This window comes from Anser anser (genome assembly GCF_964211835.1).
Source record: "Anser anser genome assembly, chromosome: 1".
NCBI classification, from domain to species: Eukaryota; Metazoa; Chordata; class Aves; order Anseriformes; family Anatidae; genus Anser; species Anser anser.
This window is the reverse complement of record NC_139720.1, coordinates 155,942,035-155,959,981: the sequence shown is the minus strand read 5'-3', so window position 1 is coordinate 155,959,981 and position 17,947 is coordinate 155,942,035. Positions and strand designations below refer to the sequence as shown.

The window sequence follows — 17,947 nt, the reverse complement described above, 5'->3', positions numbered from 1 at the left end:
AAACAAAATGTTTTGTTTAAGGCATCTGGTTATGCTACCTTCCAAGTTAGAAAGTAATAATTACACATGTAAGACCATAATTTTCTGCTATTATTACAAAAAAAGAATATCACACACAAATGATACCACTACCGTTTCCAAAATTATAGCAAAGGAAAATTAAGTATGTGAGGCAAAGTAACAAAAATCATATAAAATTTACTTACTAGATCAAGAGCAGAGCCACCACCCAGATATTCCATTATTATCCATAACTTTGTATCCTGCAAAACAAAAAACAACAGAAAACACGTTAAGTTTTAAGTTATCATTAAGTTATAATGGGAATCATTCCATTCTTTTTGCTGAAGAATCTACTCTTTTAAATTACTGTAAATGTTTAGCTGTTCCTCTAAAACACCTTTGGATTATTCTTTAAGATGTGATATTATTTTTAGTTCCACCTGATGTGAAATTAATTTAGTCTGTCACAAACTATTTATGCAACTATGTGTGCTCAAAAAAAATAAAATAAAAATTCTGTTCATCTAAATCGACAGGAGAAAAGCTACTTCACATTTACCAGTAGATAAGAGTGCAGACATTAGAAGCTGATTGCTTCTAAATAACTGATGCATACTCTTTAACATCAAACTCGAGTTCATTTCATGGTACCTCCTTTGTGCCCTGACACTAATACTACTATAATATGGATTGTAACCAGGCAAGAAGAGATTTATCTTCAATTCCTGCCAAACAGTCATGTAGCAGGACACCTCTTGCCTTTATGCTGAAAATATAAAGAACATCTTCAGTGTCTAATCCAATGGTCAAAGCTTCAGAACTGGGAAACAAAAAGACTAGAACCAAGACTGGAAAAATACTCTGAAGCTCTGAGTTCACTTATCTATTAACCCGCAGGAGCCACCCACCCACTTGTTCTTATCACCCTCCTGACTATATTTTGAAAAGTATTTGCTGAGGCATGAAAGAGACGGGACACTCAGTGAAAGCGGAGGACTATAAACTCATACCTTTAAAAATTCTGATTATAAACATTCAAAATACCAAATAAACACATATAGTAGATTTCCTTTCCTTAGTATAAAATGTCTTGATTTTATTGATTATCTTTATCCGTACAGATACTGCAAATATTTTCTTGAATAACCTGACTCCTGTCTAGGTTGAATTTCATTTAAAATTTACTCTTAGCATCTCTGCATTGTTTCAGCTTCTTGAAAGGTAGCCCACAACTTATCTGCCTCTGACCTAAGGAAGAATACAGGTAAATTTTCTCCACTAATGCTCATGTATCTATATAGGGTATAGAATTTTGGACAACTATGTTCAAGAAAGATGAAGCAAACTAGTAAGATACAGAATAAGAATTATTTAAGAGAACTACTGCCATTTGTTAGCTTTAGATAGTAAAATAAAAGCTACAGAAAAAAATCAAGCTACTATATTCTCAAGGAAAAGTTTGATACATATTACAGGAGTGTTTAATACAATATATACAATACACTGTTAAAGAGACTGGATCCAGTCACTACTCTCTGCTGTTTGCAGTATTTTATTCTCAGGTACTCAAAGAGAAGCATCAAATCCATCCACCTTACAGTAACGTATTTCCTGTAGGTAACAGCACACAGCCCTCCCCACCTATCTCCAGTTTCACACACTGTACCATTGTTAGGTAAGATCTTGGATTAGTTCCTTCATCACCCACTATTTTTAACACAGAGATCCAATTAAATTTAGATACTTGTTCTTCGGGAGTCAATGGTATTTGACAAACATACAATCTTGTTAAAAAAACACTTTAAAAGAACCAAAACTATTTTTTTTTTTAGGGAAAAAAGTAATTTTTAAAATACAATCTATCTTATCGATGTATAGCATCTGGATAATGCTTAATTTTGCAGACACCACAGCCATTCCAAGAATTACTGCTTATCTTGAAAGAGTTCCTTAACAATTCTGAAATATGTACTTCGCTGCTAAGTTTCTCAGATTTTGCCTTAAATGTTCTGGGTTCTAACAGTTCCAGAACAAGCACGCTTCTGAGAGGTATCTTGCTGTCACTTCACATTCAGAAAACTTCCTCAGCACAATCAAAATTATCACATATATTTTACATTTTTCTACATATAAAAAACCTCACCTGCTTCCAGCAGCATGAAATGCCCTAAGTATTCCAATTTTATGTGTCTGCAAATAGTAACTTGAGTACAAACGTGTCAGCTGTATCACTCGCTACCTGTTATTTCAATGCAAATGCCTGGGTGGAAAAGAAAAAGGCAGGGCAAATGAACCACTTGATCCTCTCAGAAAAAGAAAAAAAAAACAAGGAGTCAAGAAGAGATGCATCTTCTTTTTCTATCTCAAATACCTTGTGGGTTTAGAGAAATAACTTTAATTAAGATATAACAATTTCCCCAGAGAAATTCTCACAAAACTAGATATTAAATTTCCCAGCCTCAGAATCAAAAAACTTTGAAAACAGTTATTTAAAACAAGTTGCAAATTAGAAATCCAGAAGTAGCATAAAATAACTAAAAAAAAAAAATTAAAGAATGTAAGTTTAATTGTGTAGATACACAACTTTGTAATATAAAATTACACAATAATAAATTACAAAAGTCATTGTCTTTTTTTTAAATCATCACTTATCTTTTCATATTTTTCCCTCGTTTGCTCAGCCTTTTCTCGTAAAGCTTTCACCATCAACTGCTTAGGGTCATATGTCTGAATTTACAATATAGTAACCATGAATCCAGTAAACTCAGGAATACTAAGGTTTTAAAACAAATCTAAAATTCAGTAAAATGTGGAAATGCTGTTAGGACACAACTGTATCGATATCCCAGTGTGAAGCTAAGCAGTAGCTATCTATTACAGTTATGGCACCTTTACGTTTGTAGCCTCAGATTAAAAGTGATCTTTAAAGCTCTATAGTTCATCTTTCCCCTTGCCACAGAAATACAGCTCAATTTCAAAGACAGTATTTATTTCAAGTTTTCATCATTCATGCAAAATACCTGCAAAGAGGTAACTACTGTTGTAGTGAATCTTAGCAGCATCTTCAACTAACCCTTACTGGAAGTCTTTGGCTTTCTCAGTTAAAATCTGCACACACCGCTTAACAAGAAAAAGTTTTAAATGCTTTTGGTGAAGCAGTTTTAACGAATTGCTTGATACATATTTTATTTTTAGAGCCAGTAACCTGTATACACTTATTTTATGCCATACAACAACAGCAAAACGCAAGTAGAGCACCACTGTCAACTCACTTTGGCATCACCAGAGTAACAAACCTCCCTCCTCTTGCCCTTCCTTTACAAGCATCTCTGGCATGCCTCACATTCCCTAACTTACTGTCACTTTCCTTTTTAAAGCTGCTGAAATTATTTTTCTTGCCTGTACTTCTTTCTTTGTTCGGCACATATTCCCCATTCTTCCTTTCGAACAAAGCACCAAAATCATTAAATCTTCTATAGCCTAGATTAATAATTACATATTTACACAAAATCACTCGCATTTGCAAAAAGAAGCTACACTTACATACCCAGACTAGGACCATTAAGCGTTCAATTTTAAGATCTGAAGTAAGACCAATTGTCTTCTTTTAAGCATCAGTCCCAACATAGCATTGATTTTTCTTCCAAGTACAGTGGAGCCATGGTGAGTCATCAAGCCAAATTTAGGATTACTATTTCTCTAGATGAGCACATTAATTGAAGGCACACGGTACATCTCCTTTTTCAACGCAGGAACAAGAGGTTTCTTCTCTGATGCCATGAAACTGGGCAAAGGAACAGTTTCGGAATCTAAAAGCTCTCTCACAAATGCAGAGTTTCTATGAACCCTTTCCAAACTAGGTTGCTCTTCTTACAGTTGGACTTCTAACTCTAAAACCACACAAAAGCCTTACAATAGCAGCTTTATTTCTGAAGTATTCACCATTAATTCACTTATATACCATGAAAACAGTTTTAAGATAAGTGCAGTTTTAGCAAGTAAAGAACTTCTCTTAACATGTAAAATCAAGGACCATCCACTCCCCCCCAGCTATCCACCAAAAAAAATCTCTAGTCTCCAAAGCAGAACAGAAATCAGTGTACAAGAAATATACAGAAATAAGTAATCAAGATTAAAATGTTTCTTTAGAAGTCATTATGAAGCTAATAAAAACATTTCAACAAACATGGAGAAGACTAGCGTCAGAGATGCTTTGTGTATTTGTTCGTGTATTTAGCAGGAATACGCGTGTTTTAGTGTGTATATGTGTGTTTCTTTGTGGTGTGATATTAAACAGGAGAGGTTCACCTATGTACTGGGTTTATATGGCAAGGTTTTGGTAGAAGGGGGGCTACAGGGATGGCCTTTGTGAGCAGAGCCCAGCAGCTGCCCCATGTCAGAGCAGAGCCAGCTCCAGCTGGCTCCAAAGGGAAACGCCGCTGGCCAGAGCTGAGCCTGTGAGCAACACTGGTTGGGCCTCTGGGAGAGCAGAGTTGAGAAACGGAAAGAACTGCTGCGCAACAGCAGCTGGGAGACAGGAGTGAGAAAACATCAGAGACGCAGCCCTGCAGCCCCGCAGGTCAGTGCAGCAGGAGGGCAGGAGGTGCTCCAGGCAGGCAGCAGCAGTTCCCCTGCGGCCTGTGGAGAGGCCCCTGGTGGAGCAGGCTGTCCCCCTGCAGCCCACGGGTCCCACACGGAGCAGATCTCCACGCTGCAGCCCGTGGAGGAGCCCCCGGTGGAGCAGGTGGATGTGGCCTGGAGGAGGCTGCGGCCCATGGAGAGCCCCCGCAGGAGCAGGCCCCGGGCCGGAGCTGCAGCCCGTGGAGAGGAGCCCACGCAGGAGCAGGGGTCTGGGGGGAGCTGCCGCCCGTGGGGGACCCGTGCTGGAGCAGTTTGCTCCTGGGGGATGGACCCCGTGGTACGGAGCCGTGTGGGAGCAGTGCTTGAAGAGCTGCTGCCTGTGGGCAGCCCCCGCAGGCTCAGTTCGGGAAGGACGGCATCCCGTGGGGGGGACCCCGCGTGGAGCAGGGGCAGAGAGGGACCGTGAGGAGACAAAGTGTTGGGGACTGATGGCAGCCCCCATTGCCTGTTCCCCTGTGCTGCTCACGAGGAGGAAGTAGGAGAGGGTGGATGAAGGAAGGTGGTTTTTGTTTGTTTTCTTTGTTTCTCAATTCTCTACCTTGTTAGTAATACGCAATAAATTTTATTAACCTCCCTCTGCTGAGTCTGTTTTGTCCATGACAATAATTTTTGAGTGATCTCCCCATCCTTATCTCAACCCTTGAGCCCTTTCCATCGTATTTTCTCCCCCTCCTTCCCTTTGAGGAGGGGGAGTGAGAGACCAGTTGTGGTGGAACTCAGCTGCGCAGCTGGATAAAACCACCACAACTTAAAGCAACCAAACCAAAGTATATAATGATGAAAATGTACCTAAATCACCCTTCTAGAGGGAAGGAGGGGTTGCAGAGAATAAGATAATACAGCGTCATGAACAAGAAGGACCAGAAGAACGTGAAGCACCAGCTGACCTGTACAGCACTTCAGAATTTAGCCAGAAGTCTTAGAACAAGGAAGTCAATTAACGCAGTTTGAAAACAGTTGCACAACCGTGAGCCCGTCTGTTTTTAAGTGAAACAAAATCCTCCCACCTATTGTACGAATATTTCCCACCTTAAATTCATGGTACATAATTAGCAGCAGAATAAAAGGTAGTTAATAAATAAGTGCGAAATCCTTTTACTGAAGGCTTGGTTTGTTTTGGAGACAAATGATCTGCACATTCCACTCAGAATCTGTATTTGCAAACATTTTAACATGTCAATCATTACAAGTCAAAAGGAATCACAAACTACAAGTTACATATTTGAAAGAAATACACATCTGCTAATCAAAATAAGAACTACATTAAATTGATCTACATACTAAAAGCTTTTCTATCCTTGGATTAGTAGAAAAACCTACAGTATCAAAAGACAGAAGGTGTCAAAATACCCTGAACAGAACCTCAATTAATCTGGGAAAAACAAACTAGTTACAGAACTGGTATGCATTGCACAACGTGATGCAAGATATTTTGTTTAATAAAAAACAGTTTAACTCATATACATGCTGAAGTCGTAAGGGCCAGAGAGAGAGACTTATAATTCAATAATGGTATAAATTGTGTTAATTTTCATACTGATTCTCCAGCATAAGAAACCAGATTAAAAGCACTTGACATACACAACCTATACAACAGGATAGCTTCTCTACATTGCATTCCTGCTACAGGTTGTACCACTCTTCATGGAGATTTGTCTTTTTCTAACTTCTCATTTAAAAACACCATGGTCAGTCTGACAGCTATACCAAACAGAAATACTATTTCTTAGATGCACGACTTAAAAAACATGATCAGTCATCATGGATCTCACTTTATGCACCTATTTTAATCTACCTTGTCCTCCAACTCCTTGTCTTGGAAGGAAAGAAGGATTTTACAGACACTTCACACTTGTGTTTTTAACTATGCATCTGAAGCCCATGCTCAACTATACCACCAGGTGGCACAATCACATAATGCCAAAGATGCTCTCTCACTGTCCCCCAGACCCAAAACAAGTTGTGCACCAAACAGACAGAAGCACAAAAACCACCCGTCTAAAATGAATCTGAAAAGACCTGGCACTCCAACACTCTTCATAAAAAGAGGAAGAGATGATTAACCAAACAAATACATCCTATTTCCTCACATTCATCAAGTTCAACTTCAGGCATCTTGTTACCCATTCACCATCCCCTTTGAACATCAGGTCACAGTAGCAGTCCCTGCCTTGTTATACAGGATGAAAAACGGGCACGCTCTGGCATACGAATCCTCATTACCGTGTTAACTCAAATGGACATCTGTGAGTTTATACGCAGAGATAAGGTACTGATCAATCAGAAAAAAAAATAGGATGCCATAAATGATGCATCAATACACTAACAGGAAATGGTATTTACCTAATTGTGGCACTTTCTTTTCTTAGACAAGCTAAAACCATTTCACAAACAACAATAAACGTTGCCATCCTCTCAAATCTGAAAACATCTGTCAAGAAGTATCGAGACCTCCAAAATATTTTACATGCCTTTCCCCAAGAGCATACAACTTTTAGAAAAAAAGAATATACATACAAGAAAATTATTCTTCTAGACTGTTAGAGAGAAGGCACCTATAACATGAAGTATCACCATTAGATCCTTGAAACTCATCAGGATTTGCAACCTTTCCAGTTGTTAGCTGACTGTTCAATGTCTAGATCCACAGATGAGTGCTAGAACAGTTACTGTTTGTCCAAAAGTGAGTTCTTTAATGGTATATACAAAGATATCAACGCTATTCAGCAAATGCATGGTTTTGGCAACAAATACATGCAGCTCCACCTCAGGGCCTCAATTCCTGTCATATCTAGACTAGTTATAAATATTACCTATATATATTACTGGTTCAATTCAGACCTAATCAGAGCTAGATCCAGTGTTACCATATGTTAACAGTGCAAAACGCACCATTTGCTTTCATGCCATTCTTTCCAGAACACGATCCTTGGACAGAGAAGGTAAGGAACGCACTGTTAAACTTCAAACGGCACTTCCACATGCCAGTTAGATTGCGCAATGTCATTTAATAACTTCTTTGACAGATGAAAGGGATGGGACGAAGGATAGAATTCACTGATCACAAAAGAAAGTTATTTACACTGCAGCTTCTCCAAAAGGTGAATACCACGGGCACCCAATTCAGTTAAGTTTAAGTAGTAAATAATCAAGCTCTCCCCCCTGCAAACGGACAAATCGATTCTACCGCTCCATATCTAGCTCCTGTGGCTGTACAACAGCTATCAAGAAGGGCTATAATATTTTTACAAGCTTTTGGAACTGTCTTCACAGGAGACAAAACCAGATAAAGATCTTTCATCGCCTATTCACACCACCTTTCGCAGACAGTATAGTTTGTTCTTAAGCACAATCTCAGTAAGTACTGCTGTTTTTCTTGCATATCTGATAAGCAAAAAGCTCTCTAGCCTTATTATGAGGAATAAGGAATTCCACTATCACTCCAAAGCCTCCTAACAAGCTTATTGAGTTTCATCATTCACTGAATCCTTCGCTAAAAATTTCCTTTGACAAGTTATTCATCTGCTAATATTCTTCTATCTATTTCCACCTACTACAATAAAAGCTTGTATAGATTGGTGTATCGTTTTATCAAGAGGGATGTTATTTGTTTACAACATCAGATTCCATTAAAAAAATAAGAGAAAAAACTACCAAAAACCACCATCTATATGAAGACATTGATACCTGAAGAACCTGAAAATCACATGGCATGAAAAAAAAAAAAAGTTGCCTTTGAAGAACAAAAGACACTATTTCATGAGAGAACAAGGCTAAAGTCACACCTATTGCCTTAGCCACCAAAGATACTCTCTGGATAAACTGTCCTCTCCCTCCCCTTTTCTCCTCACCATCCTGTCACAACTGATGGTCCATGCCCTAGAACAGTGTCTTCAAGGACTGTCCAGTGTTCTCAGAAAGAAGAAACTGAACACCAATTGAAACACGAAACAGCCACAGTGTCCATCTTTAATCTTGGAAATTAGTATTCCCCACTTTGGGGTTTTGAAGTATTAAGACCAAAGGCAGATGTTATGAAATACAGATGAAGATATTTATTCATCAAGAAAGCTGATGCAAAAATCTGGTCATGCTGAAGTAGATAATCTCGTATACTACTGAAGACCACAGATAAAGTTTATTATTCTTCTTACATGCATGACTGAATATTATTATCAGTTGACAGGCTCCAAAGAGAAAAAAAAAAACATTGCTCTGAACATCAGTTTCCTCCAGTAAAAAACACAAAGACACAAGAATAACTAGATTTGCCTTTGAAAGGGATTTAAGTATTTCATGAATCCCAGAGCCTCCAAATAACAGAACACCTCCCACATATAGCTAGGTCTCTCATTTTATTATAATGAATATCCACCAACAACTAAAAACCAGTGTAGCAATTCTTAACCCTAAAAAAAAATAAAGCAACATCTTCCACTGACTTTAGAAAGTTACTCAAACAAAGAAAATAAAAAATGCCTTTTTTTCCTTCTCATCCACTCCCAAGAGAGGGTAACCCATTAATAAAAATATATTTGTGATTCTCTTTAGCTTGTCTTACAGGAACAGAATAAACTTGATAAGATTTACACTAGCTTCAGTGTGGTACTGTCCATTTCCGCACTTTCAGTAATACCTTGCTAAGAAAAAAAAGTGCTAGAATAACTCCCAGAAGAAAAAAAAAAAAGGAAAAAGGAAAAACAAAGCAGTTGTGAAAGTTTCATTCATTCAATCTGATTTAAATATATATATATTTGAATATTTTGCCTCTTTGAATACCAGAAGAAGGGACATAGAAACAACACATTGTGGAAAGACTACATACTAAGAAAAAAAATCCTACAGTTGACCAGTATATTTACGTATGAAAGGTAGAAGATTACAAAATATTTTTTTCCAATGAAACTATGAAAGCTGATTACTGCAACAGAAAATCTCAGCATTTGGAAAAAAAACAGCAAACAATTGTTGAACATAAACAAAAACCAAGCTAATTTAATCTATCAGCTTTGCCAGGACATATAAACATTTTAAGTCTGAAGGAGCTGCAAGTTCTTCATAAAATCCATAGGTAAATCTACACTTACGTATCTTTGGAAGAGAATTAGATGGGTTATTATTTTATAGGATGACCTTAACATTTTCAAGGTACAACCTACAAACCTTTGTATTTATACAGTACAGCCCAATAAGAAAGCCAGTTAGGTAGCAATTATTAGAAGTACTCTGCATAGTCAGAAAGCTCTTGCCTAGGCTTAAAGAAGTCAGACTAACAGCCAAAAAAAAAAAATACCCAAATCGTAAAAAGGAAAACAAGACAGAAGTTGTTACACAGGGTACCTGCAGTCATGCAGGACATTAGGAACAGATACATCTTAAAAGGTCTGAATGTCAACTATGCTCTCCAAATCCACACCCCTAGACAAAATCTGCTCAGCAAACACATAATTCACTTTTACTAATGGTCTACTCTACTCACAAATATTCTCATAAGAAAAAAAAAATGGCAACAAAGTTCCTCCTCATGTTTCCAGCCACATTGCTAGAGGGTTTCACATTATGTTTACTGGAATAAGAACAAGAAAAGCAAGATCTATAGCTCAGCTTTCCTATGAATGATCTGATGGGGTGTGGAGCAGAAGTCACTCCTGAAAAGTTTGCTTTTATAAAAAATAAAAATAAATAAAAAAGCTAACAGCTAACATGGGATTACTGTGTTTACATTTCTGATTCCAAGATAAACAACTCTTCATTTTCAATTCATCTTCCTACTAAATAATAATTCTACAGGCATTTAGAATTGTATACAGATACAAAAAGACAAAGAAAGACAGCTGTGCTATGTTTAGGTGGCATCTCTGACAAAAAAAAATCCAAAAGATCTATTTCATAGAAGAATGAAATGCAGCATTTTGTTTCTACAGAACTTTCTTCAGGTAAAGCTCTCTAGAAGTCTAAACACACAAAGAATTAGGTGGAAATATCTGGGTATGAAATTAATCATTTGGAGATCCATTAAAAAAAAAGTCTTTTTCTTTTAAAACTGTGTGGAGCAAGCATCTGGTGTTCGTCCCCCCTCCTCCCCCCAACTTTATCTTTACGGATTGTGAATTGAGAAAAGCTCAAGTTTTGAATCTCATCCAAAATATGGAAGACAAAACAAGGGATGGAGGGGAGCATATGTCTGAGTACAAACCCAGGAAGTATAAAGTGTCTTTTTGCCTTACACTGAGGGCACAAATGGACAAGGGTTACTGACAGAGATGCGTATCTTCACGAATCTTAATGGGGCTGCAACCAGCTGATGAGGCCTCAGGGAGTTCTCAAAAGATTTCCATGAAGGAGTCATGAACAAAAACCTTTAGGAGATGGTAATGCTGTACTGAAGAATATTACCACGCTGGGGTGCAGGGCTGATGAGCGTATTTTGTCTGGGGAGCATTTCTGAGGCGCTTACCTCCTTTGAAGTCTCTTGGCGTCAGGATGAATGCTAGCTGTCCTCGGGCTGCCATCCCTTTGAGGGGAGGGAGATACAGATGAGCCCAAAGGTTCTCTTCTAAACACAAGTCCTTATGCAAGCTGGCCAAAAGGTCCCTGCAATCAAAGAAATCATTGTGGTTTTGCATGTGGCGCATTTATGTCCTTTAATCAAGGTTTGTCAGCCATCTAACGTTCAACCACAAAGGAAAAAAAAAAATAAATGCATCTGCCAGGTAGCCAACGCGGAACAGAGACTAAGGAGAAAGAAGAATTGTTCATTCCAGATTGGACACTGTGTACTCCACGAAAAACACACGCAGTACGATTTTTCAGACTAAGCAGAACAGTACCCTCAGTGGACAGTATTATGTATGTATATATGCATAAAAAAAATACGATTTGCCTTTGGAATCGTTTTCCAACATACTGAAATTCCTGCCTTGTTCAGATCTCAAGGAAAAGAGAATTGTCATTTCTAGACATACGGACTAGTCAATGCATCCTACAACCTAATGCAGCAGTCACTCTTCAACCATGATCTCTTGCAGTTACACAGCAGTACAAATTGATCCTGAAATGCACTCTTTTTGCTGTACGCTAGTTTAACAGAGCTTGCAGAGCCACTCGCTAGAGGAAAAAAAAAAAAAAAAAAGCAACAATGAAAGTTCTGTCGCACTGATAAAAGATTCCTTTTGCTCAACATTTAGATTTAGCAGACTTGTGTTAGCATCCCACCATGCTAGAGCCACGAGCTCCGTGTTTCCCTTAGCCTGAGTCATCCCTAACAGTGTCCATATTCTCAGGCTCCCTGGCGTGTCTCCTGGGGACGTGCCCTTCCATCACAGAAAGAATCCTTACAGCCCAGCTGTCACAGGCCTGGGCTTGTCACACTAAGCACATGATTTCCCAAAGCTCCAAGCTAATGGGCAATCTTAGTTCATACCAAACCCAAACTATGTTATAGTAAACGCAAACAGACACACAATTCTCGTGGTGGCTGCAAAACCGGTTTCTAGCTAACAAACAAGCACAAAAAACTTATACAAGTACAGAACTGCACCCATTTCACTTTCTAAAGCAGTGGGTAACCACTTCTATGGAACACTGCGCAATCCCAGAGCTGAGCACAGCCTGGGAGAAGAACTCACTGAGAGCAGCCCTGCGGAGAAGGACGTGGGGGTGCTGGTGGACAAAAAGCTCGACACGAGCCAGCAGCGTGTGCCTGCAGCCCAGCAGCCAACTGCGTCCTGGGCTGCACCACCAGAGGGGTGGCCAGCAGGGGAGGGAGGGGATCGTGCCCCTCTGCTCTGCCCTGGTCAGGCCCCGCCTGGAGTGCTGCGTCCGGGGCTGGGGCCCAGCACAAGGATGTGGGCAACCTGGTCTGGTGGGAGGTGTCCCTGCCCATGGCAGGGGGCTCGGAACTGGGTGGCCTTTAAGGTCCCTTCCAACCCAAGCCATTCTGTGGTTCTATGAACACCAAGTGTACAGGAGACCATACTCTTCCATTTCCCACTGATCTACAGCCAGTTTTCCTCTTTTCTCTTCAAAAATGGGGGTGGCAGGTGAAAAAGCATGTCTCTTACACCCATTACACTTTAAACAGTGAAGCTTTTTTATCCCCTAGTGTGGCTGACAATAGTCATTCCCTTCCTCCCTGTCCACCAGGCAAAAAACTACTTCATAACCATGCCTACCCAGTCCATACTTAATGGGAAAGAATTAACTCCAATCTGTGGCAGATCTTTTCCCAAAGATCAATGAGTGAGTGATGTGGTTCTGTGATAACCACAACATTTCTTTTATTTACCTCTACTGGATAAAAATGAAATCCATAATCAAATCATAATTTATATGGAGCTGAATTTTACTGAGAAGACCACCAAATGGTTATTAATACTCTACAAAGTCCCAAAATAAGGAATTGAAAGCAAAAGTATATCAACGTTAGTTTACAGAGTTCATCCCTCCAGGCAAACTGCATTATAACAAAAGCAAAACTATCAAGTGAACTTTGCATCCAATGAATAAAAAGAATTAGTTTAAATAAAAAAATCCACCAAAATGCCACCCTACTTGCACATGAGTATCTTGGACCACTTTCACTGCAATAGCTGCTATCAGTTACACTCAGCTTTTACAAATTACTACCTGCTCTAGACCAGAAACAAACTTCCAAGAGAAAAAATGAGGCACAGGAACCCTTTCACCTCCATTGCCCAAAAAACAATTTTTCTAATGCTTCCATCTGTTCCTCTTTACCACTACATCAAACTAAATTCCAAAGGAAAGGTACAACTCAAGTTTTCTTCTCCTTTGTAGAAATATCAATCCACCCATCAGTTTAATCATTTCTAATACTAGTGTATACAACTCTCTGGATCTTTTGCATTCCTGCTCTGCAGCCTCTAAGTCTTTATTTCTCTTTTCCTTTTCACTCATGCATTCACGTTACTACTAAACCCCACTGTTCCTTTTGCAGGATATTCATACGCCAATCCTTTTTCCAAACCCTTAACTGCTGATGAAGTTGTATTTATCAGCCCTAAAATTGGCCAGGATCTTCAACCCAGAATTCTGCCAAGCCCATTTCTCCAATCCCTGTAAAACACGTAATTTCCACTTTCTCTCTTAAACAACACTTCCTTTGGCCTCTAATTACTGCTAAAACCACCTTCTATTCACACCCCTCATTTCCATTTTGCCTTCCTCCCCACGTTTTCTTTTCCTTCGTACAAATTGCTGTTTCAAGGAGCTGTTAAAGAAAGAAGAGCAGGAAGAAGCCTCAGAATCTCCAAATGACCCTTTTTTCCCCAACTGTTTTTACGTAGTAGCTTAAGAATTTCTTAGTATAGTGAAAAAAGTGGGAAAAAAATAGAAAGAGAAACAAACCTAAAGAACTCGGTTGAAAACACCGGTTCCTAAAAGATCACAGTTCTTTTCATCAGAACTAACACAGCACAAACCTATTTATTCACTGTGGAACTTTCCTTTAGAAGTTCAGTATTTCTGAGTTTCGTATTTCTGAGTTGCTAACCAACTTTTCAAATAACAGTTTCTGGAAGCTATACATTCAAGCATTTTAGTATGTTTATTAACTTGTTCCGTAACATGCCATAATGTTATTCCTTGACACGTGGAAAGAATGTGACATTTTCCCTTTTACACAACTGCCTCCATTCAAACCGCATGAAGACCTAAGCTTCATTTGGCCTGAAGAACTGTACAAATGCCAAAGATATTGAAGTAAAAGAAAATTTACTGAGCAATAAAAGCTTCCCAATGTTAACACTGAAGATATGACACAAACATAATAACTATGTAAGAGCACAAGATTATGGTGGAGAGGTATTCATAATCAACATGGCAAATATTCTAGAGGTACCCAAGAACATCAGATCGATAGGTTGGTGGTCATCTGCCAGGAGACCTCTTTAGGCAATACGCACACCAGCATTATTGCTGGCTGATTAAAAAGGTTTCATAAATAACAACGTGGCAGTGTGTGTCCATAAAAGAGTGCGTGATCTCCTCCACTACCCCCTACTTTAAAAAAAAATAATAAAAATTAGTTTTGCCTACTCATTGAGCTGAACATCTTCACTCAAAGTGCAAAAAGGTCCTGGTGCTAGGGCGAGGAAGTGGCGAGTCGCAAGGCAGAGCTGGATTTCCCCTTGTAGCAGCAGATGAACAAAGCTTGCACCTAGATGCCATACTGACATTCCCTTTTCAGATATCTCACAGGCCAGCAGTTACCACACACCACAAAAGCACATATGACAAGCAACATTATATGTTTTTAAAAACCACTGCTGTGTCATCCTGATCTGTATGGCCTAACTAAATATGAGGCTTCCTGTTTCAGCCTCAACAAGCAACAAAGCTTGTTACCAAGAAGAGTGGTCCCTCTCTCCCTTTGCCTCCCAATTTCTGGGCTCACCCCCTCCACCTTTTTTTGCCCTGAACCCAAACCATCTGTCTGGCTAATCCATAAAAGGTGATTTTGGAAGGGGTAGGAGGAAGTCACTGGAAAAGTAGTTTCCACACATGAACCAAGTCATTTTGCAGTCAACACATCCAACACAAGCCAAGTGGCAAGAACCTGAAAGCAGGATGGGGAACAAGATGCTGTTGCTGCTTATTTCAGCAGCAACCAGCTGTGAGACCAGCCTAAAAATAGGTATCAAAATGTGAAATTATGGAGCTTTCAAGGGTTATCACAACAAGTACAACACATATGATTTCCAAGAGACAGTATTTTACATTGAGCTTTCTAAATTTTGATTTAAAACAACATGGTTAAGTACCTAACTGTTGGACAACATGAAATACAGCTACCACAAATTCTCAGTTTGCCTTCAGATATACTAGTGATGCTTCCCAATCTCAGTAGGCCAGTATAGTAAGAATTATTTACCCATAAAAGAGTAGCAGTTCAGAACTGATTACACTGATAAACAAGAAAATTCTTGAAGTCACCATTCACTAGACAGATTTTTTCCACAGATTCAGAAAAACATAATCTACATCAGATTCCAGAAATAAGAATCTCTTGGACTGCGAAAAGTAGTGGAACAAAAAGTTTTGAGTCACAATTAGAAATAATATCTTTGAATAAAGACAATGCAAATGAGCAACTCCTTTCTCATTAAAGAGCACAACAAAAGGCTACATGCAAACACTCAAGTAAAGACTATAGGCAAAGGTTCAGACTTGCAAGGTAATCATCTCTGAAATCAGGGGACCAAACTATTTTCAATATGAAAACAGGGCCTCAGAGCAAAACCACCCCTGCTAGAAACAGACAGAATGTATGGGATCTTGTATACACCCTTACTTTTGTCTTATTTATGACTGTTATGGGCTGCGTTAATGGAAGCTTTCAACAACGTCTTCAAATCGGTACTCCATCCAGACCTGAAATCCAAGCAGAACTGTTCCTGAAACTCCCTTCTACCTCTATCAGGGCTGTCCAGGCAGATGGCATTTTCTCATTTACAGTGGACAAGTGAGGACAGGCACCTCTTCAACTCCTCTGCCAGGAGAGAACCTGGGTGTTTATGAGGGGCTTTGGAAGGAAAGTAAGCATACCTGTCCAGGAACCGCCTCACATGGAGTCGTGCCTCATTTTGATCCTAACACACTCCCTTAGGGTCACATCAGTTCAAAAATGCTTGTAAATGTTAAAGTTAACCAGTTAAAGCTGTAAAGCAAAAGGATGCTGACCTAAAACATGTTAAAGTCACATATAAACACTCGCATTCAAAATTACATTACGCAAATAGCCATGGCAAGAACATTCAACATATGCACTATAACACCCTTCAGTTTAATGATGTATGCAAGCTTAGGCTTCTTTAAGTTCAGCAAGTACTGATTTAGAAACAACTGCAAGTGCCATAAAATCCACTGCATATACATTTAAGCTATCTTCCTTTTAAAAAAAGTACATGTCATTTCTAGATGTAATTCACTTAGCTTGGCCGTTCACCCATGCCACCCTGTCCTGTTTTGGTACAAAAGGTTAGAAAGCACTGACCTATCAGCACTTCAACAAGGAACAGCTTCCATACGTACAGATAAGCCACTTCCTAACCTTCTCTTGGATGAAAATCAAGGCTGAACTTCAGCCTTTCCCTGGAATACGGGCTTTCCAGAGCTCAAACCGTTCCTGAAGCTCTCCACTGAACGCATTCCAGCCCCGCTGTGAACTGGCCATTGCTATTTCAGGAATGGCCTCGCTGATGCCATCTACACCGAGGCCCTAGCCAATACGTGATTTATTTTGGCTCAGCCACAGCATTACTTACGGACCTCACGTTCATCTGACTGCCTAAAATAAACTATACGTTACTTTCAGAATCACTGTTTTTCAGAAATATTTATTTCTAGACTTCATTTACCTGAGCACGTTGTTCTACAGAGCCCAGTTGACCAAACTTCATAGAAGTGGCACATTTTATTTCAAGACCATATCATGTCATTCATAGAAGTTAACCAGAAGCTATTTTCTGTTTTCTTGCAGTATGTATGAATGACAGCTTGACTTGGAGCAGTAATTGTAGTATAACAAGACATAGAAATAACTACTGGTACAGGTATAAGCTACAACAAAAATTATCAGCAGCTATCCTTTAAGACTCTTACCATTGTCAGTTCTTTTTATAGATTTCTTTTTTAATCATTCTTAAAATAGTTTTACAGAATGGGAAGTTTTCCAGGTAAAAGAAGGAGGAAATAAACCAGAAGTCTGGTTCTCACTGGATCCGGTTTAAACAGTTCAAAAGAGGGCATCTCCACCGCTACAAAGCGTGCCAGAAAAATACATCCAAAGGATGAAAAAACCATGAGCTTAGAGACTTTTTTTTTTCTAAACACATATTATAGAACTAGTTAAATATTGGTTTGCTATCACTAGTATCTGTTTATATTGGATGCTGAAACTACTTGGTGATCATTTGCTCTATCATTACATTCATCTGTAGAAAAGTCTGACAGGGACTTAAAGACAATATATGTATGCATATATACATACACACATTATATATGTATACATACATGAACACGTACATATAAATTTTTATCCATATATTAAGCTTGGCTTTGAGTAACATACGCCAAAAAAAAGCGCCAAGATTATCCAAAACTTTATTCTTCAATCATATAAGGACAAAATAACAGCAATTAATGCTCATATATTTCTAAGTAATAATCCAAGGCCAAAGAAATACAAAAATATTATGAAGTTATAATAAAGCAGCGATTAACGTTACTAACACAACTGAAGAAAAATTTTCAGAGGCATCTCCTTCTTGGAATTAAAACA

General features: G+C 38.8%; 1 protein-coding gene across 4 annotated transcripts in view; it reads right to left on the bottom strand.

Moving 5' to 3' along the window:
* The window catches only part of STK24 (serine/threonine kinase 24), a 54,797-nt gene that overhangs the window by 18,512 nt on the left and 18,338 nt on the right, over window positions 1-17,947 (bottom strand). For 3 of the 4 annotated variants that reach the window (XR_014589060.1, XM_083851805.1, XM_083851806.1), the window contains exon 3: window positions 207-263. Coding sequence is in view for 3 of the 4 variants with exons in the window: in XM_083851805.1 (XP_083707931.1) it covers window positions 207-263 (57 nt within the window). In the remaining variant the exon portion in view is untranslated. Of the gene's footprint in view, window positions 1-206; window positions 264-11,101; window positions 11,239-17,947 lie in introns of all 4 variants that reach the window. The other variant, XM_083851807.1, reaches the window with a different exon arrangement.